The sequence below is a fragment of the Ursus maritimus genome, unplaced genomic scaffold (genome assembly GCF_017311325.1).
Source record: "Ursus maritimus isolate PB19 unplaced genomic scaffold, ASM1731132v1 scaffold_1, whole genome shotgun sequence".
In the NCBI taxonomy this organism is placed as follows: domain Eukaryota; kingdom Metazoa; phylum Chordata; class Mammalia; order Carnivora; family Ursidae; genus Ursus; species Ursus maritimus.
Window position 1 is genome coordinate 31,091,195 of NW_024423343.1, and position 25,716 is coordinate 31,116,910.

General features: G+C 39.3%; 1 protein-coding gene across 2 annotated transcripts; it reads right to left on the minus strand.

Moving 5' to 3' along the window:
• Window positions 1–1,422: 1,422 nt before the first annotated feature.
• ICOS (inducible T cell costimulator) lies at window positions 1,423–23,383 on the minus strand. 2 transcript variants are annotated; one of them, XM_008687398.2, is made up of 5 exons: window positions 23,249–23,383; window positions 7,300–7,638; window positions 6,516–6,622; window positions 5,411–5,495; window positions 1,423–3,439 (listed from the first exon to the last, which is right to left on the minus strand). In XM_008687398.2, the coding sequence occupies exons 1-5, from the start codon at window positions 23,304–23,306 to the stop codon at window positions 3,399–3,401; spliced, it is 630 nt and encodes a 209-aa protein (XP_008685620.1). In that variant the 5' UTR covers window positions 23,307–23,383; the 3' UTR covers window positions 1,423–3,398. The 2 variants fall into 2 exon arrangements, with proteins under 2 accessions (XP_008685620.1, XP_008685621.1); XM_008687399.2 differs by lacking the exon at window positions 1,423–3,439 and having other exon boundaries at window positions 5,414–5,497; window positions 6,517–6,622.
• Window positions 23,384–25,716: the final 2,333 nt, after the last annotated feature.

A 25,716-nucleotide genomic window follows, 5' to 3' on the forward strand; every position in this document is an offset into this window, starting at 1 on the left:
ACATACTAAAGATGGTAAGAGTCAGGGTTCTCACTGTCCTAAGAGGGTCAGGAATAGAAAGGAATAAATCTGGAATGAACCCTGGAGTGTTATACTGGAATTAAAGGCATAGGTATGATCCTGTGTATTTCAACAACTATAGATAGGTACAGAAATAAATATAGATATGAATGTGTATCTGTATGTGTGAGTGTGTATGTACAAAACTTCCATATTTATGTATATATATACATATATACACACACGTATATAGGTATACACACAAATATACATGTGATAAAATACAGAGAACAAACTGATGGTTGCCAGAGGGAATGCCTAGATTCTTGGCTTCTAAAAACCATTGGCTACTCAAAGAAACCAGGGCTCTTTGGAGAAATGGCTGATGCCAGCACTGGGATGGGAAAATGCCAGCTGAGCCGGGAGTATCTTCTTCTGCCAGAAAGCAAGGAAGTGCTGCGAGGATGTGGGGGATATGGCAGAAGGATGCCAGACGCAGTGTGGATAGGGCTCCTGCTGGCCAGGGATGGGACAAGGCGAGCATCAAGAGAAGACAATGACAGTAACAAACGTTTACCCACTGAATAAAACAGGAAACCATACAGATAAAAGTGAACAAATAAATACGTTGAAAATTTGACAAGGAACAGAAGATGTAGAAGACGTCAAAGTACCTTCTCATAAGCTCCTTATGAGCTATAAAGAGGAAAAGAGTATTTTAGGTGAAGAAGCTTGACAGACACCACCTTAGTCGAGCGATCGAAATGGACATTATCAGTAATGGAACGGATCAAGGTTGCGGGCCCCCTGACTGGATGCAGGTGAAAACGCAGCGGCGCTCTTGTGCGAGTTTTGCCAAAGATCGATAACCTGATTTTAATGATCAAGAAACCTCAGACTGACCCAAATCAAGGGGCATTTTACAAAATGACTGTTTGTAATACTCAAAAGTGACGGCCGTGCAAGTCTAGACTGAGGATCCGCCCAGACGGAAGGACGCCACGGAGAATGACAACTAAATACAAGGGCAGATTCGGAGCGTAACTTTCGCTGTAAGAGACATCAGGACACCAGACGAGCTGAACACGGCCTGAGCACGAGAAGGCAGCACCGTATCAGGGTTAATCTTCTGATGGTGGTGGTCGTAGCGTGGCTGTGGAGAAAAGAGTGTTCTTGTCTATAGGAAATACACGCTGTTCAGAGGCGAATAGGGCATTAGGCCAGAAACTCAGGAAAAGAAGAGTCCTGCTGTACTTCCAACTTTTGTATAAGCCTGTGGTTGTTTCAATATTTAAAAGGGAAAAAGAAAAAACGAAGAGTGACCGTTCTGAGCCGTGTAATACCTTCAAGACCGTCAAGTCTGCAAGCGCTCGCTATCACTGAGGGACCCATTTCCTTCCCCCAAGAACACACTGTGACGTATTTTCGGTGGCTGAATATCAAACGTTTATTCCTTAGTTTTCTACTACTGCTAAAATCTATTCCATGAGTAGCTCCTCTTAAAACAAGTCTTTATTTCACAGAAATTGTATCTCTTAATAATTCACTCTGAAACGTCCAGTGCTGAGGATGAGGATGCTTGAGAGCACAGTGTGGACAACAGGGCCAGGCGGACCCCACTGGAAGGCTCCACGGCACGCCGCAAACCACCCAGGGAACACTCCGCAGAGCCGACCGGGCTGTCCGAGTCAGCTAGAAACAGAACACCATACTTGATTCAAATTACAAAGGCAGTACTGTACTGTACGCGTCCAGCATCACGCACGCTTACAACATAAGTATGCATGATGGCACATCTGGTATAAGCAGGCCCCTACCAACTTTAAAACGACGAAACAACCCCATTTTACCTAAAGTTACAAATGTTGTTGCACAGACATTGGCTGCTTCAGAAGCATGGGGCATGCGAACAGGAAGTGGAGAAAATAATCCAGCTAAGACTAATCACATATGATGTGTATTTAGGAATCTTTCCAATCAAATTGTATTCAAAGGAAGCCTATCTTGAAGCGCCAGGGTCAGTTTCCAGGCTGAATGCTTCCTAGGAGAGGGAATCATGCTGATGGTCCCTGACACATTTGTGTTTCTTCCCAGACCCTGGAAATACAAATGCAGGCAGACTCACCGTGGTCCCCAGGGTGACTTCTGCCTCTGGGGGCGAGAACAGCTGGTTGTCCTTGGCTCAGGGGAGTTTCTCAACCCTTGGAAATTCCCCCCTGCCCCAGGTCTGGATGGCTGCTCCAGGCTGATGGGACCATTTCATCCTGTCAAACCTAGAGGTCAGCACGGCTATAGTTTGGAAGTGACCTCTACAGAAACTACAGCTTTCTGCTGAATGATCACTGGCTCTTTCTCCAGGACCATGCTTGACAGGGAAAGATGGTTTTGGGGGTTTTTTGGTTTGCAATTTTAATATGATCTACAGAAACAGCCTGGCTTGTAATTAATAGCACCATGAAAATATAGATAATGGTAGAAAAGAGAATCATACAATAAAGTCCCTCCTGATTCTGGGCAATGTTTTGTTGGTTTTTGTGTTTGGGTTTTTTGTTTTTTGTTTTTTTTACCACTAATGGGGTAGAAACAAGTCAACAAAGTAAATCATTTTAACTGAATTTGGGAAAATAAGATGTCTTTCTGGAGCAAAAATATTCTTATAGGGAGAATATAGGCAAATAATATTCATTAGGCTGTAACTTAATATATATTATATGTGTCTTATTGAGAAGTAGAGGGGGGAAATGTAGACCTAGCTCCCTACTCAGAAGGTCTGTCAAGTGGTCATGTAAAAGTATTTTAAAAAGGAAAATTGAAGGCAGATGAAGGCATCTAAACTCTTAGAGTGGGGCACTGGGGTTCAGAAGTTTGGAAAGAATACTGTGTACTAATGTATTATAATAGTACATTATATGTCGACACCTCAGAAATAAAATAGTTACAATTTTGAAGCATCTCCCTCCAGTATCTCATTAAAAAGGAATGCTCATTCCTGTAGGAAGAAGAGGTAGTCTGTTGGTGAAATGTGGACAGATCCTGGCCCTTGGCTGCCCATTTTCTTTGCAGATTCAGTACCCTTGGCATCTCTTGAAAATATCTGTAGGTGTGTCGGTTTTAGTGGCTGGTGCATTGCTAGAAGCAGATATGAAGAGAAGGATTCATCCCAACGAGGTCTATTTGTTGAGCTGGGGTTTCTATAAAACTAGTTGCAAGAGGGTATTTTGATAACCCAACAGTACTGAAACAGTGTGTTAAAGTCCCTTTTGAGTGATAGAGTCACCGGTCCGGATTGAACAAAACCCCAGCAGAAGATGTATGCACTCAAATCAAGGCTGACTCTCTGTGGTCCAGGGAACGAGGGAATCTTGCACTTCACGTCAGGGGGTGCTGGCCAGCCCGGTTCATGCCTGGGTGCCACAGAGTTCCAAATTATGAGTCACACCTGTAACAACGTGTAGCATAACATTTTTAAAAGCACTCTATTCCAGTTCCCTTCAACAAGTTTGTCCCTTTCATCTGCCTCTTGTACACACGCACATGCCGCCCAAACTATTCTTTATGCTTCAAGACTCAGCACCGGTTCCACATTTTCCATGAAGTTTTTCCCAGCCCACTCTTGACTCCTGTAATAGACATTACCTGAACTCTACACTGGACTTGAGTACTTTTGACACGGTCACAGGCTTCCACCCTCTCTGCAAACACATCAGCTTTCCTAATGAATTACAGACTGAAGATGAGGACTGTCTTGAGCCTCCCCCCTCTAGCCAACGCAGAGTACTCAGCACTGTATTATGCATATAATTATCATACAATAAATATTTGACAGAGGTGCTGAGGCATGCTCTGCTTGAAACTGTGTCTGCATAGTGGTTTCAGAATACAGAGGAGAGACCCTACGTACCCTTAGAAGCTTCCACTCTGGCCGTTTCTAGTTATTACACTTGGTAGGTGGGGTGTGAAACTGCCCACCTCTGATTCCAGCCACAGCGGGGTAGACACTTCTGCACATGCTGTCCCTTCTGGCACGATAGCCCCACCATGCATTTCTCTGCTTTCTGTCTCAGGACTTTCTCTGAAGACTTGTGAGGCACTGTTCCAAGCATAGAGCATTGCTCCAGAATGCATGAGGGAAAGCTCATGAGCCCCGCAAGCAACCCCAAGGCATCCTAGTGGGGATGGGAGCCAGTGGATAGATAACCCTACTTGCCATCGTTCAGAAGAACAATTCTGGGAGACATCTGAACACTTCTCAGAGGTTCCGTGGCTTCCAGCTGGGATCTCAGTAACACAACCTTCATTTGCTTTTCCTCCTTGCCTGCCTCACTCTCCCTGCTCCATCACCCCTTTTTCCTGGGGTCATCTTCCAAATAAACTACTTATACCCAAGTCTCTGTCTCAGGGTCTGCTTTCAGGGATCCGAACTAAAACGGACACATTATTATAAGCACAGAGATGAAAAGAAAAGTTGTTGTTGTCATTTTCAATAGCAAAACAATGAAACACAAGCCCTTTGCTAGTGACAAAGCTATAGCAGGAAATCTCTAGGGAGCCAAAGGACTCACTGAACGCCCTGGGCATCAATTTCTCTCACCCCAAAAATGAGGAGTTAGCCTGAAGGGGCATTAACTCCCTTCCCATGCTTTAGTTCCATGATTACAGATGTTGTTTGCATCCCATTTATACAAGTCCTTCACCAATGAATGGTGGCAAAAATTCAAGGGCTTCTGTCTCATTACGTCCTTCATCTCATCCCAACCTCAAAGGCACGAGACTTACAAATTTTCCACAAGGGAGGCTTCAAACTTTCTAGATGCTCCTCAGCTTAACAACCCTCGAATTGACAATGTTCACTCTGAATGGAAGAAGTCAAAGGCACACTAACTGGCCTTGTGCAGTCATCCAGACTCTCTGTCCTTGCACCTTCTTTTCATCAGAACAACACCAGCTTCCCTGACAATTCCTCCTCCCCTGGGGAGCACCAGTCCGGTTTTCTCTTCCAAATCTCTGTCCAAAACCCTTGTCCAAATGTTTGTGTATCCCCCACGCCTCACTCAGTAATCTGCACTTCATTGATACCCAATAAATGTTCATCAGGTGACTTAAAGAATTTTTTACCATGGAAGACTTAGAATCATCCCAGTTTTTAAAATATCAGTTGGAAAACTGCCTCAATACAATAGTGGCTTATGAATCTTTTGCTTGTTTATTTTTAATAGGGGTTTACAGACTTAATGTTTGTTTTCAATGTACTGCAGAAAGTATAAACTTAAAGTGAAAATTCAGAATTTCATGGAAAAATCTAAAATTGGGCCTTAGAGACATGTGCCCTTCCTCTAAAATAAAAAATTAAAATTCCAGACTTAATGTGAGGAACACTCTGCTCTGCCCAAAACCCCAGATGGAGCGGTACCTGTGAATCCGGGTTTTTTGGCTGTGTTCACTGCTGCCATGAACATGTATTCGCTGTTAGGGTCATGCACACTGGATCGATACTTCTGGAAGAAAAGTCAGAAACATGGTTTGTCATCTGCTCTTCCTTATCTCCGTCCCTGGTCTTTTTTTTTTTTTTTTTTTTACTGTGTTTTATTCTTGGTTGAAGTGGTATGTGACAAATGTGTTAGGATACGGCTCAGTCTCCCGACTTGTGGCTAAGTAGGAGAACAATATGAAAAGGGCTTTAAATAAAGAGCCTTCTACCGAATTTCCTTCCTCATTTTTGTTTTTATTGTTCTTTCCTCTGTAGATTTAGATCATGGGCCGTATCTCACTATCTTCCTTCTTTCTCTTTCTTTCAAATTCCTTTCTGGCACAGATATACCCACCGTCTGGCCAATGATCACACTATGGATATACTTGGATATTAGCATACTTACGTAATATGCAAATGGCATAAGTTCTTTCGTTGAGAACCTGTATTATGAAAGGCTGAAAAGAATAGCCCCCAGGACAGAGAGATAGTTTTGTCATTGCTGCGTTATCTCCCTACCTTTCCTTGGCGTTCTTTAAAAACAGAATCCTAATAACTTGGGAAGAAGCTGGCCATCTCCTCCGCTACTACTGGCACCTTTTGAGGCTTTCTCACTGATTGTTTAATTGGCAAGTTGAGGGAAACATAAAACTGATTGTTTCATCTTTGCCCTGGCTCTGGAAACTTAAAATCAAATGTGCAGCCCGCATGTAATAATTTTTAGAAATCAGAAGCGTCTGTTTATATGTTTCAGTCTTCGTCCTGCCTTTTTGTGTTTTCTTGGCCCCGATTCCCTTATCTTTTTTGAATAATGACAGTAACAGCTCTCTCTGTAAGCCATCAAATCCTTTTTTAGATGGAAGCAGCTGTAAAATAAATAAGCTGTTCTGCCAAGTTAGTGGTTTAATTAGTAGGCATATCTTGTGGAAAAGAAATCGTCTGTCTGTTAATTGAATTACTCTGGCTAGAGCAATATGTGCTTTGATGAGTAAATAACTACCGATATTCTTCAGTAAGGCAAATGCAAGAAGAAATAGACATCGCTCACCTTTTTTGTAAGCCAACAAAGAAATACGCATCCAAAAATATAGACAACAACAAAAGCTGCACATCCTATGGGTAACCAGAACTTCAGCTGGCAGCAAGTCTGTGATTCTGGGTTGGAAAAGAGACATGTTAAGGGAAAACTGAGAGAATCAAATTTCCTCTTTTGGTGCAGAATCACAGGTTCTTTTACCAAATCTAAAAAAGTGATTTAATCAAATGAAGCTTGGCTTCATTACAATCATGGGATCCAGTAAATTGTAAACAACATCATCTCAGTACTACAGCAAGAATTTAAAAGCTAAAACCTAAAAGACTCTATGCACACACGTGTTTACAAAAGAGGTTCATAGGATTTTTTTGGTCTATATTTTTGCAGAAAAGTAAATAGGAATAGTAGTGGTACAAAACTCTTATTTTCAATCATCTCATTTCATTCCACAAACCAAAGCCTTAAACTTTACGTGAATAGAGGCAATGGCCATTAGGCCATGGATTTGGGTAATTTGTCTTAATTTTTTTCCTGATTTCTAATAGCATATGCATTTTAAAGACAACGTGATCTATTTCTAACATAGCAGTCTATGTGATCAAATTGCATATTACTGATTAATACGAATTTTTATTATTAGTAAGTTATCCCTTGCATACCTTCATAATAAATGATGGCCATCAATTTCATCAAAATTAAATCTACAAAAGATACTTGTTTACTTGTTTTCGTTAGTGAGAAAAGTTGTTAAAACACAAATGTACTCTAAGTCTGAAAGATGAAAACAATGTCTTACCATAAACATTCAAATATTCTCTGCTAATATTCTTTTTTTGAAAAGGAGGAGGATCAAAAATTGACAGTTCGCAGGCGTAGTAGCTGGCATGAGAACTGTCCAAGTTATTCAGAAAAAAGGAGACACCGTCATTGGATAACTGAGACTGACAGGATTTTGGATTCTTGATGGACTCTGTGTTTCCACTTTCCTTTGTCTTAGTGAGATCACACAGTACTTCCGTCCCTTTCCACAACTTCATTTTAAATTGCCAGACAGTATCACTGAATTTGCATAAAATTTGTACACCTCCATCGTGAAACGTGAACATCTCAGACTTGGCAGAATCATTGATTTCTCCTGCATAAAAAAGAAGAAAACAAAGCAAAAGTGACATTTTACGAAGATGTTACTCTGATAATTGTATTTGAATACAAAAGTAATTTCTTCTTTTCATGGAGTCACCTCTACCACACCAAAATGAAAGAATTTCACAACCAAAAGAACATGACGAAAAATAAAACTGTGCCCTTGAAAAAAAGCCTAAACAGAAATTTGCTTGTTATATATGAATATATAATATGTAATATATTAAATAATATATTTACATAATATAATAAGACAGATATGGTGCCTGCCCTTTCATATTAGAGACGGATGGTAAACAAATAAATACATAGTAAACCATCCTAATTAGTGCTAGCAATGGACTACTGTTCAAATAAAAGTGGTGGGGGTGGGTTCTATTTTTGTTTATAGAATCAAATAATGCCCTTTTGATGTTAAAATTGAAATTGAAGGAAGATTAGCACTTAGTCAAACAAAGGGAGATGTGGGATAAGATTTGGGAAATAATGTAGTTTAGGAAAACATTAAAAAGTGAAAAATAGCTCAGACTAAAAATGAATGATTACATTATACCCTCCTGCCAGAGAGTAAAACAACACATGAATCGTTTTCAAATGATAGAAATATGTCTTCTCTCAACCTGATCCATTGAGAATTGAATCAAGGTCTGATGACAGTAAGTCCCCAGATTTTTGTCTACTTTTTCTTCTTTTTTTTTTTTTCAATAAATTTTAAGCTTATTGGAAGCCAAAGGTGTTTTTGAAAGTTACATAGGGAACACATGGGGAAAAAATGGAAAAGGTTTCAGCCTAGTTGCATATTCTGAGTTACTGGGTTATAAGTTCAAACTGCTCTCTGCTTTCCTTTGTTCTTTTTCTTTAATATAAAAGTTTCTCACTGAAATTGTTTGGGAAAATTATTAGCATGACAGTTTTTTGCTTATGTTTTGAAATCTCTGTCTTTATTCTTGAAAAGAGTATATAACAAATATAATGAATGTTTAAGGAAAAAAAACTTGCCTGCCCTACAGTGAAATAGAAATGCTTTTGTGCATATTTGCCCTTTACATTCTAGATATAAGCTTTATATAGCAAACATATTACTTTGTGTTCTGCTATTGCCATTTAATGGTATAAAATTTCCATTTTTTACATAATATTCTTTTTAATGACTATATATTAGGACATAGTATTAATATATGATTTGTTAAAGCATTCCATTAATGTTGAATATTATGGTTATTTTTAGCATTTTGCTTTTATGACATGTGGCCAAAATGTTCAAACATGGTTATAACACTATGTATTGCCATGCTGCTTTCTGAAAGAAGCCCCATTTGTGAGAGGACGAGCATTAGGCAGGTGGATTCATTCATTCATGGATGCTTGCACAAGTTGCCTTGATTTTATTTAAGATTTAGCATAGTTATTTTCCTTAATATCTGTAGGCTTTAATTTATGGCTCTCATATTACAAGGGAAATAGATTTTCTATTTGGGGATTTGATTGGGAAAATCTGTACAAGTGTTCTAGTTTTTCAGTTATGGCAGTCCAGATTCAAACAAATTCCCACACCCAAACAACCAAAAATGCTGAACAAAAGGTCTAAAAATATTGTTAAAAGGCTTAATGAAGTTTCACAAAGAGGAGAAATTCGTAGGTTAAATTTGAAGAACCAGAACACCCAGAGAGATGAGCAGAGCTCAGAAGTTGCTTTTACTCTGAGAGCTTTTACTGTTTTGCCAGGTTCAAGCTTTTGTTTCTATGTCTCAACTCCCAGAGTCTGCAAAGCAAGAAATCTAGAAGAGCCTCTCCTCAATAAGTTGGGATCTCAAAGGGTTCCCTTCCTGGACTCCAGTTAAACCAAAAGAAAACCAGCCCTCATGCAGCTTATAGCTCACCTTCAAATCACTGCAATGGTCCAGAAAACCTAAATCCTTGAATTTTGTTTAAAGTAATTTTGGATTATTATTACCCTTGAGCTTTTGAGAGTAAAAATGCAACTATTCCAGAAAGAAAAGATTTACATCCTAGGCCTCAAATCTTATCTGCAAATAATATTTAAAAACAATGACATGCGGGGAAACAGAACAATAGAAAAACAGACTACAGAAATAACCCCCCCAAAATCATACATTTGAATTATCAGATCCCCAAAATAAACAACTGAGCTTACTGCATTTAAGGCAATAAAAGACAAACTTGTAATAACATCTGCAAAGCACAGGAAACTAAAAAAAAAAAAAAAAAAGCAAGCAATTTGAAAAAGAATCAACTAGAACTGGCAAAAAACCATAGTAACCATGATTAAAAATTCAATGGATAGGTTCAAAGCATATTAGAGCTAAAGAGAGAATTGGTGAACTAGAAAATTAGGTTGGAAAAATCATTTGAAATGCAGTCCTCATCCAGATTTAAGAATCCCAACAAATCACAAGCAAATTTTTTAAATATGCACATCTAGACATATCATAATGAAAGTCCTAAGAGCCTCCATAGAAAAAAGACTGATTCCCTTCAAAGAAGGAACTATTAGGCCAACAGGTGATGTCTCATCATTAATGATAAAAAGTTAAGTGAAAAATAGTAAAGGCATATGTAACGAGAAACTTCAGTAAGTGAAGCATGCATGTTATTTCTTGCACAATGACTAAAAGAATAGAAAAAATCTATAACCTAGAGGGACATCACAAAATGCAGTCTAATGATCTGGGGTAAAGGGAAGGAAGTGTTGGAATCGGGAAGGAAAACGCAGGGGTGGAAAATCTTCTGGGTGACGACGTTTTATTTCTTGAGCTGTGGTGATTATGGGAGTAAGTTAGTATGCCTTATAACGACTCATTAAATTGTACATTTGTGTTCGTTTTTCTGTATAGATGTTTTGTTCTGGAATACAAAATTAAAAACGCAGAAGGAAAATTATGCTTGTTTCATTTTAAAAATAGAGCAAACAATGTAAGCAAAAGGCAAAAAGGAAGACTGATAGCACGAGCATAGTGTAGTCTGCATCAGATTCAAAAAACAGGTGTTTTTGCTTGGGGACTTATTTATCTGAAAGTAAATTATGTTGCATGACTATTGTTCTGATGTTTATGCCTCTATAGTCTGCTGCCAATGATAAAATCAGTGGGTTCGTTCTCAGTTTCTTTAGAAATGTTCAGAGCACATTTCCCAAGGACTTTAGAATGACAGCGAGTAAACCACAAAGAGATCTTGGAGCAAAAGTGACGGTGGCCACCATGTAAACACATAGAGATGCACTGCCTTATGTTTCTGAAGATGTTTTGTCAGCAGCTTCCCTTCTCCGCCGTGCCCACACTATGACCCGTAACCCAACACAAGATGAAATGTAATAGTCAGCAGGCAGAGTGGTGAAAGTACAACGCAGTGATTCCCAAGGAAACGAGAGGAAAATTCTGGTCTTGCCATTAGTCAGTCTGTGACCCTGATACCCTTCTGGACTTCAGCCTCTTCATCTGTGAAACAAAGAAGTAAGACCAAAACATAAAATTCTTTCCAACATTTACTCTCTAGGGATCTAGGATCAAAATCTCTCTCTGTCCCAGCATCTTACTGGGGTATTCCAAGAAGTCAAGAGAAATGAAAATGAATGAGACATTCACATTGCCTGTAAAAGTATTTAGGTAGGGCTAAGAAGACCACCTAAGTTTTTCTTAAGTGATAGTTCCAAGGACGTGAGCCGTTGACATTAAAGGAGTAACTGGGGATTCCAAAGTGTCATTTCTGCTGGACACTGTGACTTGTTCATTTTTTCATATTTAATCTAAAAAATTCCCTGGTGAGGGGTGCCTGGGTGGCTCAGGTGGTTAAGCATCTGCCTTAGGCTCAGATCAGATCCCAGGTCCTGGGATTGAGACCCACGTTGGGCTCCCAGCTCAGCAGGGAATCTGCTCCTCCCTCTCCCTCTGCCCCTCCCCCTGCTCGTGCTCTCTCTCTGTATCTCTCTGTCTCAAATGAATAACAAAATCTGTCTAAAATTTAAAAAAAATAAAAGCTTCCCAGGTGAGCTTTTTTTATGAAATGTAGTGATAAGACACCTGACTTATGTCTTTACATACCCAATGCTTCAGGTTTTCATCTGGAAAACCATTTGACAACTCAAGTCTGCAATTTGAATGTTTTCAATTAAAGGAGTCAGGTATGATATTGAATCAATTACTTCATAATTACCTTGGCACCTGTAGAACAGATATGCTAAAATGCCTAATTACAAACGCTCCTTAGCCTTTGATGACATGTGAAAAAATAGCATCAAAAGGAGATCATCCCTATAACCATGGCTAAAACATTTAGTGGATGGGCCAACAATGTGAGGATAACCTGAATATATTAGTTTCTTATAACCGCAGAAACAGCTAGAATCTTTTCTCCACCCTCCCTGGATGTTCTCCTCTCCAAATCTAACATTCAACCAGGAGTGCTGGTATCCTAGCACCAATTTTGATAGCCAGTGTTTGTTTTGGTTGAGTATCAGATCTGTTTGGTCAGTTCTTCTGCCATACTGGCAGTTAAAAATTGTGAGTATCCCCCTCACCAATCTCTTTCTTCTTGTTCTTTCCTCCTTTCTCTCAGCTTAATTTTTTTTTTCACATACCACCTCTTAATATAAAATCATCCTCCATGGGGAGCCTGGTGGTTCAGTCAGTTAAGATTCTACCTTCGGCAGGGTCCTGGGATCAAGCCCCGCTTTGGGTTCCCTGCTTGGCAGGGAGCGTGCTTCTCCGACTCTCCCTCTGCCACTCCCCCTGCTTGTGCACCCATGTTCACGTGCACTCACACTCTCTCTCTCTGTCAAATAAATAAAATCTTAAAAAAAAATCATCCTCCAAAATATTCCTTCTCACAGTCTTTGATATGTTCCTTACCCTCCCTAACATCCCATCTCCATCTCCAGGACCCATAAGTACTCATAGACACTGTCCACATTTCAGAGCCCCATAAACACCTTCTCCTTCACATTTCTTATAACATGATTCAGCTTCCACCCAGCATCATAAATAATCAGACCTGGTAAACTTAGAAATTATACAGCAAGTGTAATTCTTTTATTTAGACTACTGAAGACCCAGACAGGTTAGATTATTTGTCTGAGGTCATACAAATTCTTGGGTGCAGACGATTCTGGCTTCAATCTAAGGTTGAACTAGCAACAACCAAGGGACGTGTGATAGGAGCAGGCAACCACATGAAGCTAGATACTTCATGACCACTACAGACTGACTCTTACAGGATCCTATTAAAATCTGTCTACAGGAAGAAGGGCTAATTTTCTGCACCTCTGTTTTGTGTCTGATAGAGTCTATCTACTACTCCTGCACCTAAACTTCAAATGCGCCAAACCAGCATCATCTCTCTGTAGGACTACAAGAGGCTCCTAATTTTCGACTCTCACTCCTGCCCATTTACCATTTATTCTCCTCAGGGAAGCCAGAACGATCTTATAACATTCACAGATAGTGTCATCGCCCTGCTTATAAAACATACATCTCACTTAGAATAAAATTCAACTCCTTAGCCTGGTTTCCATGACCCACATGACCTACCTACCTGTCTAACACCATTTTATACCAGTCATTCACTATATTGCAGCTATCCTGCTCTTCTTTCTATTCCTCAAACACAAGCAACTAGTCCCCTGGACTTTGAATTTGTTGGTTTTTCACCCAGGGTGTTCTCTCAGATCTTCACATGACTGCTTCTTAACTTCTTCAGTGACCATTGACCATTCAATCCAAAGTACACCCCTATGTCATTTTCTATCATATTACTGGAGAGAAAGTATTTATCATTGTCTGAAATTATCTGGGTTTTTATTTACTTGTTCATTGTCTGGCTACCCCATTATAACATCAGCTTTAAAATCAGGCACCTTGTTGATCTTATTCATCAGTCCATCCAAAGCACCTACAATAGCACCTAGTCTGTAGTAAGTCATAATAAGTATTTACTGGAAGGATGGATAGATGAACGAATAAATATGTAGATCTCAGTGATGTTATAAATCTGGGGAGATGAATAGAATATATGATGTAAAAACCAAAAGGCTCTTAGAAATGATCCAGTTAGGCCTTTCATTTCATATTTACACTCACCAAGCTAGACTGGGAGCAGAAAAGTAAGTATCTTGCCCAGGATTACACAGCTCATAGCTGGGACATGAACCCATGATTAGCTATGCCATGTTGTCTTTCTTCTGGAAACAAGTACGTGCAAATGTATAATCAAGCAAAATGCATAATCAATCAATCAATCCCCTGAAATGGAATGTCAGATTCTAATAAAAATTCTGTCTGAGCTTCAAAGAAACAGGTTCTTTATCTGTAGATATACACTAGGTTCATAAAGACTTGTTTAGATGATTGACGATTCTCTTGACTATTTTTGTCTAGAGAGGAAAGGACAAGTTTAAGCCTGGTTGATTATTTAGATCCTCCAGAGTGCATACTTCTTAAATCCCCCAATGTATGGCCGCAACAGGGGCCCCTGAACCAATGATTTTTCCAATATATCCAGATGTTTCATAACCACAGCATGTTAGTGACTTGTGATAAAATACCATGCTATATCTTGTAGCATTTAATACATTATTAAAAACACAATAAAAATATGTTCTTTTGAATCTTGGTGATGGGTCTTAAAATCTGAATAGTAAGTATTAGTTTTTGTTTTGCTACCATATCTATGTACTTCTTGTGGGTACTCCTAGATTATGAGTACTATGTCTTCTTAATCACATTGACTACCATGTCTAAAGGGTACCACCTTCCCAATAGAGTTTCAAACCTGTTAACTGCTGCTAACTATGATTTTTATAACATTACTCTTGATGTCAGTAGACTAATGTTTTCAAGAGTAAATTCAGAGTCTTTATATTAGGTGATTTCTTTAGGTTTTCGAATTGTTTAAGGGACATAAAGAATATTCGTATCCCCAGGGTAAGGGCAGCATGGGGGCTGTTAAAAAACAAAACAAAACAAAACAAAACAAAATTGGAAGGAAAGATCATTCACCTGAGAATTGTACTGTGGCTCAGAAGAGCTTATTTGTAAATTGGTTCTTTTAATATCTAAACAATTCCATTTCTTCAGTGTAAGGTGGTCTTGCTAGAATCCATCCTTCCAGGACACTTTATAAGCAGTTGTTTATAAAGATTGAAAATCTTTTGGCAAAAACATGTTAGAAAACCCACACAATTGCCGAGGGTGTGAGACTAATCAGCAGTTTGACTTCACTCTCCTTAACTCAGACTTCTAGCCACAAACCTCCACAAAGGTCTCAGAGTGATAGAAAGATAAGATCTCCTGAGTTTGCAATTATTAATAGTGCTTATTAAACATATTTTCTGTAATCAAACAATAACCTTTAGCTTAGCACAGCACGTGAATGTGACATAAAAGGTGAAGTTCTAAAAATTGCAATGTTTATTTAGGTTTTGTTACATTTGATCTTTCGCTAAGAAATTTTGGCTTTTAAAAAAATCTGCATTTACCACTTTTTTTCACCTTTCATAAAAGCGTTGTCATTTCTTATAAGTCTACTGGCTTAAACTTAGATTTTTATACATGCATCATTTCTATACTTACATTACTATTCAAAGGCATCCATATTCTAAAGAAGTGATTAAAGTCAGTAGGGAGGGTAGGCAAAATAAGCCCAATCTGATCTAAGTTGTTTTTTTTTATTTTAAGATTTTATTTATTTATTTACTTGAGAGAGAGAGAGAGAAAGCACAAGAGAGGTAAGGGCCAGAGGGAGAAGCAGACTCCCCGCTCAGCAGGGAGCCAGATTGTGGACTTGATCCTGGGGCTCTGGGATCATGACCTGAGCCAAAGGCAGCCACTTCACCAGCTGAGCCACCCAGGTGCCCAATCTGATCTAAATTCTGAACATTTGTAGAAAAGAAAGACAAAAAATGCGAAGGAGAAAATAAAAAAGCCAAAAGAGCACACACACACACACACACACACACACACACACACACACTAAATGTGTGAACTGTTTTTACTCGCCAAGAAACTTTAGAGGGGGAATAAAACAATCCTTCTTGCTCTAAGATATGCATCTTATTATATAATAAAAAAAATGGAAGATTGATTTTCTTCTAGTGAAAACTTTCTTTGTGAAAATGGAAGAATGCCAAATAGGTTATAAAACTCTGTAGCAATATTCATGAAGTAGTTAATTTGCAAATAAGTTACTTTGTTAGTTAATTCATTGTCATTGATTTGAAACTGTCCCACCAGGGAAATCACAGGAGATTAAATGAACCCAAGTCTCTTCCACAGAAAGGGAAGGAGAAAGAATTTTATTGGCACCCAAGAATATCCATATTATTTCCCATCCCTCACCAGCTGTGTAAAGCCCTTTGGGCACATAGACAAGGCACTGGCTGGGTGAACTTGTTACATTTAAGGCTCCAGCTCTCATCTCTACTCCAGTAACCCACACCTTTATCTCAGCCACCCCTTCTCTTGGCTCCCATGCCTTATTTCCAATTTCCTTTAACATCTCTATCTGGTTTCTTCTGATGAGCAAGAGTAGCATTTCCGACCTAAACTCAATATTCACTCCCAAACTCAAACCTCGTCATTTAAGGGAGTCACTGGTCTGACCCTTCTCCCTAACTCCCGATCCAGTTGGCCACCAAGTCCGGTTGACTCTAGCTCAAAGATATCTCTTGAATTCAGGTGCTTTTCTCTATTCCTATTGCCAATTTGGGACCTTTTTGTATCTTCCCTCATCTGTGGAAGCTTTGACTGACCTTCTCAAGAGCATTCTTTCCCTTTCAAGTCCATCCTCCATGCTATTCCCAAAATTTTGTCTCTAAAAAGCATTTCACTCCCCAGCTTAAAGTCCCTATTAGATTGTGGCTTATGAGGTAAAAAAATCAATTGTCTTAGCATGACACAAACTTCTTTTACCATCTGGGGACCATATATGTTCAAGCCATACTAAACTTTTTGGCCATTCTTCTCACGTCCTTAAACTATTCCCATAAATTAGAATATCCCAGTGCTTTTTTATCTTCCTAGAGACCCCCATTCATTTTTTCTCCATTCATTCTTTAAGAACCATTTTTAATTGGTCCCTGAGACCTCCAAGACTCCTATCTCTATACTCTCAACAACACTTAGTTTACACCAATATATTTATAATGCATATCAGTTTAGACCATAATTATTTTGTCTGTCTTCCTCATTTAAACATGAGCTTCACAAGGATAAGTACTATAGTGTGGTCACCTAAATCATCCCAGGACCTGGAACATATTAGAAGCTCAATGAGATAAATGAATGCATAGAAAAACATGGGGGTTGAGCATGGTTGGCAAATGTCCCGCAATGGACCAAGGAGAAGGATGAGAAAAGCAGGGCAAGAGCCTCTGTTAATTGAATATTAGAGAGCACTTATTTCCCAGTCGAAAGACAAAGATTCAAAGTGAATAATGTTCAGCCAATTCTCTGAATTCTCTCTAATAGGTATGGAAGTTAAATCAATATTTAAGCTTTCAAAAGCTTCCAAATAATAACAACAACCTGTAAGCCTTGAGAACTTCTCATGCATTGAATACTGTGTTAAATGCATTACATGAAACTTATGATTTGATGTTAATAACAGCCTTTTGTATCAGATTTTCTATTTTGAGGAAACTGAGGCTTGAATAACTGCCCCAAGGTTATTGAGCCAATATGTGGTGGAACCATAATATGAACCTAGACAATCTGAGACCAGAATCCACATTCTAAAGGAGTCTTTTAGTCTAATCTAGTCCAACCCCCTAACTTTAAAGAAGCTAAAGCACAGATGCCAAAAACACTTGGTTAAAAAAAAAAAAGAAAGAAAGCAAAAAAGAAAAGAAAAGAAAAAGAAAAAAGAAGCAGCTTTTAACATTAAATTTGACTGGGGAGTTATGTTCAGGTATTTCTTTTCCTTCTGGATGTATTAGGTATATTAATGTCCCAAGCACTCAAAGTATTATTTCCATTGATGCAACATATGTATACTGTGATTTTAAAAGTTATCATACACCAAAAATACATAAAATAATTTCTGAGATATGAAATTACTTTGCACTGAACACACTCATTTCTCTAGACATCCTCATTCATCAACCAACATGTGTTGAGCTGCCCTGGGTATTTGAACCTGCAGCAAAGTCTAGTTCCTTGCTCTGACCAGGTCTAACTTCTTAATGATTATTCTGAAACTTATCTGCCTGTAGACATGTAAAAATATGGATTCACACACACAAACCATCATCATCATTCAGTAAGTACAAACAGGGACTACTGTGAGATTTTTGCTTTAGACCTAGATCATACAAAATAAACACAACTTTAGTTAGAGTGCAAGAGACGTTTTGTTTATTGTTTTCCATGAATGGATTTTTTTTTTTTTTTGGCATTGAGTCCTAAGAAAATAGAAATGTTGGCTGCAAAAAGTTTGATTTCTCAAATTTAAAGCAGTTACATTTAAATGATCTTCAATTGCTTATGGAAGGCACCATGCCTATGTCCACATGGCTCAGACAAACAAAAGGTTCTATCAGATCTAGTCGTTGACAGAACCAAAATTCTTGAGTCTGTCATCCTCCTTACAACTTGATTTTTCTTAGCTTTTCCTCAAGCAAAGTAGAAACAGGCATGGATACTTTAGAGGTGACCCAGAGGAGGCCCATATCCCCAACATTTGACTCTCTTTACATTTGCAAATCTGGGTCTGTTTTGATCAACCTTACATGCTAAACCAATGGAAAAAAAAAAACAAAAACCACGTTTTGGCTAACTGTTTTCATTTGTGTTATCTATTTTCTACGTACTTAACTTCCACTTTTCAAAATATAGTTTTGAATTTTCATAAGAAGGTTTCAAATGCCAAAGGTCTTATTTTACGTAGGATGACCAAAAAGTGCGATTTGATAGACTCGATGTATTGGAACAGCACTAGCTCAGAGATGCCTTTTATGGAGTAAATGTGACCCTTTCTCTGAGTATTGAAGGCAAGAGATGATTTTTATTTTTTGATTTACGAAGTTTAATAAATCCTTTTACATATAAAATTCATATCCTTAAGACAGAAAGGTAGCATAAGTTGTGGGTTTTGCACAGTTTCCAAATGTGAATACAGAGGCAATTTTTTTTTAAGTCAAACAAGTCTATGTACCTTACAGTGAGCAAAACTAAGATGAGAATTAGGTCCTCTCTACATACCTACATTCTGTTTCTACCAAGAAATAGGAATATGCTGCTAGCAATTTAAAAACTATAATATTCCATTTCACCTGAGGGAGTTGCTATTAAAAATGGCAAGTTATGAAAGCCATTGTGTTCACTAATGATGAAAAAACAAGGCACTCAAGATCTTACATGAGAATAATAGGTATTCCTAGAAAGATGAGAAAAAGACAAAGAAAACTATATGATCAAACAACTACGGAGAGAATAATATCCGTGAAATTTGAAAAACAAAATCAAAATAAACAAAAAACTCCTCAAGTCTACAGATTTATTTTTTATTTTTTTTTTAAGATTTTTTAATTTATTTATGTGACAGAGAGACAGCCAGCGAGAGAGGGAACACAAGCAGGGGGAGCGGGAGAGGAAGAAGCAGGCTCCCAGCGGAGGAGCCTGATGTGGGACTCGATCCCGGAACGCCGGAATCACGCCCTGAGCCGAAGGCAGACGCTTAACGACTGCACTACCCAGGCGCCCCAAGTCTACAGATTTAAAAGTCTCACCCAGTCCCAAGCAATGCTCATGAAAATCCTCACAGAGCTAGGTGTATCCTGGTGGAATTCCTGAATTCCGATATTGAAATAAATAGCTTAGAAGATTCTAGAGAATTTTTTTTAGGTTACTTACAAAAGAACAAGAATCCTAGAAGCCAGCAGACAGTGGAGGGGGACCCACAAACCATTAAGAGAAAAGACTTCAGTCCAGGAATCCTATTCCCAGAAAAGATAGTAGTCACCCATCAAATTAAAAGAAAGACTTCTTTAGCCGTGCTGGAATTCATAGAGTCCAGGGTATCTGAAGAAAATAATGGAAGTCTTCTGATCACTGTATCAGAACAGAGATCACGAGACGAGAGCAGAAGGCAAGAGTGATGCTGTCACTGAAAAATGGCAAAGGAAGCGTAAAGAAGGGATTCTTAAAACAGAAGAGAAATACTGTAAGAGGAAACTAGCAATGATCTGCAATTATTATTTCAACAAAGCCCAAGACTGGGGTGGGGGGTGCATTAACAGGGCAGCATGAAGAGTGGGACAGGAAGAACGTTCACAACTTCTCAGGTCAGTGGGGAGTGTGGGGTCAGCACATCAGGCAAGGCCATTGTCATTATTTATTTTAAGCCAATAGTAAATAAATAGACATTCAAGATGCTCCAAACATAATGACTTACTCAGTTAAGAGCTGTGGTCAACCTTCCAAATTATAGAGCTGAAGAGGGAAGTTAAAAGAATCCAACAAAAATAAAAAAGAAGATAACGATAGCAAAGGAAAATAAATAGAAATAAGCATAACCATGAAGATATAAAACCAAGTACAGGCTTATCATGCTGAATGGGAATGGCCTGAATTCATCTATGGCAGGGAAGGGGCGGGAATGTTAACAATTTGGATTTTTAAAAATCAACATGAATGCTTGAAGGGAGTTGTGGGAGGAGCTGAAGGTCCACTCAGATCAGCAGACTTCTCTCTGAGCTCTGGGGAGGAGCTGATCTCCAGACACCAAAGGGCTGTCCTGAGATGATGGAATTCCGGAATCATGCATTGGATGACTGGGAAACAAAAGCAAGGCTCAAAACGAACCTGATGGTTAATCCTCCCAGCTTCCTCCCGGAACACATCATGAGACAGGCACATTTATTAAGCACCATCTGACTTACGTCAGTCCCACTCATGCGCAGCCTCCACACTGCTTTCATAGTGGTCTTTCTAAAATCAGAATTCACAAGGTCACCCTCATGCTTCTCATTGCCCAGAAGGTGTAGAAAGAGGGTCTTCTAAACACAGGTAGAGGTTCACATTTTTTCCAGATCCTTTTATAAAGAGAAGCTTCCTTTGTTCCAGGATCATTAAAAGAAGATGCCTTTGTTAAATTTTACACTGAGAACAATAGTTAAGAAATCACGAAGATTTCCAACCTATTAACTCACCAACCAAATGCAACACTAATGAGAATTTCTCCCCTTTTAAGATTAGGTTATATCTCTTGCTACTTCAACACAATGTGGAAAGAATGTGAATACTGGAGTCAGATACATTTGTGTTCTAATCTTGGTTCTGCCATGAATTACTATGTAACAAATCACTTAGCCTTTCCTGGTCTGAGATTCTTTAAACATCCACTGAAGGTAAGAATACTTTACCTTTTTGTGGGATGAGAAAGCCGACTTTGTTGGGAGAGTTAAAAATATACCAAAGGAAAAGACCTGCAAATTCTTGGTGTAGGCTCTGAAGAATGGATAGGTACTAGATAAATGCGTCACGATGGTATTTTGAACATAGAAACGGTTAGCAATTTACGGTCTCCATTTAGTCACTCATGCCTCAAACCAAAAACTGGCTTGTCACATGGCATAGTTTTCTGTGTGGTGAGAATGAACATTGGTTTTATTCCACTAAGAGCCTAAGATGAGTATCATTCTAGAAGCACAATGTCTTTATCAGCTTAGTCTAGTAACTTGAAATAATTCTAGCTAGGTTGGATCTATCCTTCTACAGAAAAAACACAATTGTTAATTCGAATCTCAAGCTGATACTAAGCAGACTATCAACGACCGTAAGTGCCCAAATGGGCTTAGTGTATTGGGATACGTTTTAGCAGTACAAACCCTTCAATGACTTGTACCAATGTTCTTGGAGGAAAATTCAAAATCCTTTACATGACCCATATAGTCTGATGGTCTCTGGCCTCTGCTTTTCTTTCCAGTATCATCTTGTACCATTCCAAACCCTTCTCCTTCCGCGCTCACACACATACACCTTCTTCCAGTCCCCTGACCTTACTTCATTTCCTCCTGCCACAGGTCCTTTGCACTTCCTCTTCTCCTGATGTGGAATCTTATTCCCCCCTCACACCATCCTCCCCATTTATTCCTGCTTATACTTCAAATCTTAATTTAAGTGTCGTTGCCCCAGGAAAGACTTTGATGAATACCACTCCCTATCCCCACCCCCATACGTACCCAGGCTAGAAGGTTGGTTACATTCTCTGAGATCTGCCTGTAATTATCATTAATTCATGGGCTTATTTGATTAATGTCTCTCTCCCACCCATTCAGTTAGCTTCCAGAGAGCGGGGACTGATGTGGTTTTGTTCATCATTGTACACACAGCAGCTAGCTCTGTGCCTCCTGCACGGCACGTGCCTGGTGCTGTGTGAATGAGCGGCTAAGCGAACGCGTGAATCAATGAATATCAATTCCAAAGCTATTCGTTTGTCGTTCATGCTGCTAAAAGGTTTCACTGGGTTGTAGACAAGGCATAAACAAGCAAGTAGCCCCTCCAGGCTGAGTTTGGAACTTGTCAAGTAGACTCTAATTGTTCACTCTTCATTCGTCTTTACTTAAGAGCATTTGAATCACCTCGAACTACCACCAAATGAAACATTTGACCAATCTGCTTTTGCTTTTTAATTCTTTGGAGAGAAATGTAAACTCTATTTCTTTGTACCACTGCAAAATTTATGTCTAGGTAAGATTATACCTACTAGATTTCTGCTTTCAATTTTAGTGTTAATAGAACTTTCCAATTTAATACAATTTCACTTTGCTTTTGCCAGCCTCAAGAGCATGGCTCAGAGTGAAAGACAAAAGTAATACAAAAATGTACCAAGTAAGAAGCAGCAGAAACATGTTATTTAGTTTAGTTGCAGGTCACATTATTTAAATCGTTTAAATAGTCTGATAAATACCATATAAGAGAGAGAACCGAGGACTGCAGAATGGTGGTTTGCTTTTCTTTCATGTCTCCAGGGGCTAGGGAGGCTTTCTACAGCACCCACTACTCCCTGGCCTTGTAGACGGACCCTGACACTTCGTGTCAAAAAAACCTGGGTGGCAGCCTGGACATTTCTGACTACAGATCATCCAGATAAGATTAAAATCAAAATCCTTTTTTCAAAGCCCCTCCATTTTATTTTCTCCTTCAAAAAGAATTGCCGGTGCAGATGCCAGGACTATTTTGCTTCCATTCAGCTGACACGAGTCATTTTGCCTTTCATCATTCTCGGAGAACAGCAAGCCACGCTTCTACTGTCTCCACTAACAGGTAACTCCAAGCAGGTCCATTTAAAATTTTAACGGTCTGATGAAAGATTTCTTCATCATCTTAAAAAAACACAGTATCAAAGGAAGCAGTACAAACTCCACGCCGTCGGCTGTGCCGCAGCGAAAAACACCCTGAGCCAGGGGCTTGGGGCTCTTCCGCAATTGTTCCTACTTCCAAAAACAAAAATAAAAACAAAAACAACATGAAACACAGAAAAACAAACAAACAAAAAGCCCTTCTACTGGGTACCTGATTTTTCTACCCTTGGTTTTTCTTAACGTTCACTTGAATAATAACTTAATAAGAATTCATCGATAGGCCACTTACCTGTTAGGGCTTCAACTTGAAAGCAGAAGAGAAGGAAATACCAGAGGTCTGACTTCATGTTTGCCAGAAACAGATGCAATCCTCTTCAGCAGTCAAAGCTGACAGCGAATTCATGTTCTCGAGTGTTTTCTATTTGCTGGAAAGGAAGTGGGTTTCGGGAGGGTTTATGTAGTATCACTCCATCAGGGCCGGGAGGTGTCTCACTTGATGTCAGTGGCTATAGGAGAGGCCTTACTGCNNGGGGGGGGGGGGGGTTCAGCTGAATCCACTGGATTGCTGATAATTTTGAAAATAGAGGGAAACTTTACCCTCCTTCTGGTTCCAATAAAACAAGAGAAAGAGATGATGCCTATTTTCAGAACTACCCTACTCTACTGAATCAATAGTTACTGGGGATAACAGGACCTAAAAACAGCCACATGATAAATAACATATTTTTTGATAACTTTCTATCTTCTGCTATTTGCTCCAGAGATAGAAAACCTTTGAAACAGGACAAGAAATAAAGGGAATTATTACAGAAATTGAAATGAAGATCTATCTGGAAAAAGAGTGACATAGGAATCAGAGAAATTACATCACATTCACTGTAGATTGTAATTCTCCAAATGATGGAGTCTATTTTAATTCGACTGAAACTCTGTCCTGCATGTTATAGCAGAGTCTATGGCCTCAGATGAAAACAAGAAAGCTGAAAAGCCTGCCCCTGGTCTCTCCATCTCTGCAGGGAGATAGAACAGATGACAACAACAACAGTAATAATATAAATAAGTAGATTTGTACGTACATAAATGTTTATATGGAATATTCATCTTTATGTAAAACATGCATAAAACTAAATGTAAAATAATACATACTTAATATGTATAAAATAGAATAAAATAAAGCTAATATTATATTAGTCTGGATTATTTGTGTAGATGTATTTATATTATGTTTTATACATGTGTTGATTCATTTAATTCTCCTAACCATTCTGTGAGATGGGGACTACTAATCTTCCATTTTACAGATGAGAAAAACTGAGGCATAGAGTTGTAAAGTACTGGCACAAATCAAAAAGCAAGTGGCAGTGCTAGGATTTGGAGAGTCTGGCTCCAGAGTCCTCACTCTTCACCAAAGCGTGTAGAGCCCTCAAGCCAACCATCCAGAGGTCTGAACCAACTTCCAAGATGCTGGATCCAGGTTGGGTTTCTAGGGAATAACAGGGCAAGACCAACTGTCTGCAGAGGAGACATCCAGTGAGAAGCTGAAATCAGGAGGTCAGGGCAACCAAGGTGTCAGTCCAATGTCTGGGCTCTGAAGCAGAATCCAGGTTTGGGGCTCTAGAAGAGCAATTAGGGACACTGGACGAGAGCCAAAGGTTCCACAGGGAAGACCGGAAGCTGATCCTGCAGTGATTTCACTAAGTCTCTGAGGTTTCCCCAGGGACCTTTTTTTAGGGCTCCTAGGCCTCAGTAGTGGGTGTGAAAGAAACTGTTTGAGGTGTTGAGCTAGGCTGAGCAGGAAATACTGGGTCACCAAGACCCCTGGGAACCCGTTACCCTGGTTTCCTTCCTTTCCCTTCCAATGTGTTCCCTGGCAGTGTTGAGAGGACATGCCTCCAGACCCATGGTCCTTGTACTGGAGTCCTTTTCCAGCAGAAAGGAGGCAGTGGAGAATAACAGACTCTTTCTAACCTTGCTGTGGCCTACTACTGGAGCTAAGTCTGGGAAGCTCTTACTTCATCCGCTAAAAGCTACCACAAATTCTAGAGCTCAGCTGTGGTTCCGCAGAGGACAGCAGGGCAGGCATCTAATAATGCACATTCATGGAGCACATACCACGTGCCAAACCCTGTGGTTCACAGGGATGATCTCGTTTCGCGCTCACAACTACTCTGTGACAGAGCTCTCGTTATGACGCCCATTGCACAGTGAGAAAACTGAGAGTTAAAGAGATTGTAATAATTAGTCCAAACTCAAACAGCCAATAAGTAATGGAATCAGGTCAAACCCAGACAATGAAACCAAATTCCATGGGGCACCTGGGTGGCTCAGCCTGTTAAGCAGCCAACTCTGGATTTCAGCTCAGGTCATGACGTCGGGGTCCTGGGATGGAGCCCTGCGTTGGGCTCCCCGCTCTCTCCCTCTCTCTACCCCTCCCCCAGCTCACTCTCTCTCTCTAAAATAATAAATAAAAAAATCTTAAAAAAAAAAAAAAGCAGCTGAATTCCATACTCTTCATCACCACACTATACTCATATGCTTGCCTTCATTTAACTGGTCAGAAATTACTGGGAACATGATTTGGGGGCCTCATATTTTGGTGGAAGAAGGGTATACTTAGGTCCTAGATGAAGTTCTAAAATATTCTAATGCAAAAAAGTTTTCCTAATAAAATTCGGGTACAATGTGTCTATCTCAAGGGAAGAAAATACACATTAGGGTATGGCTCGGCTTAGTTCAACTGGATATGCATATTTTTAT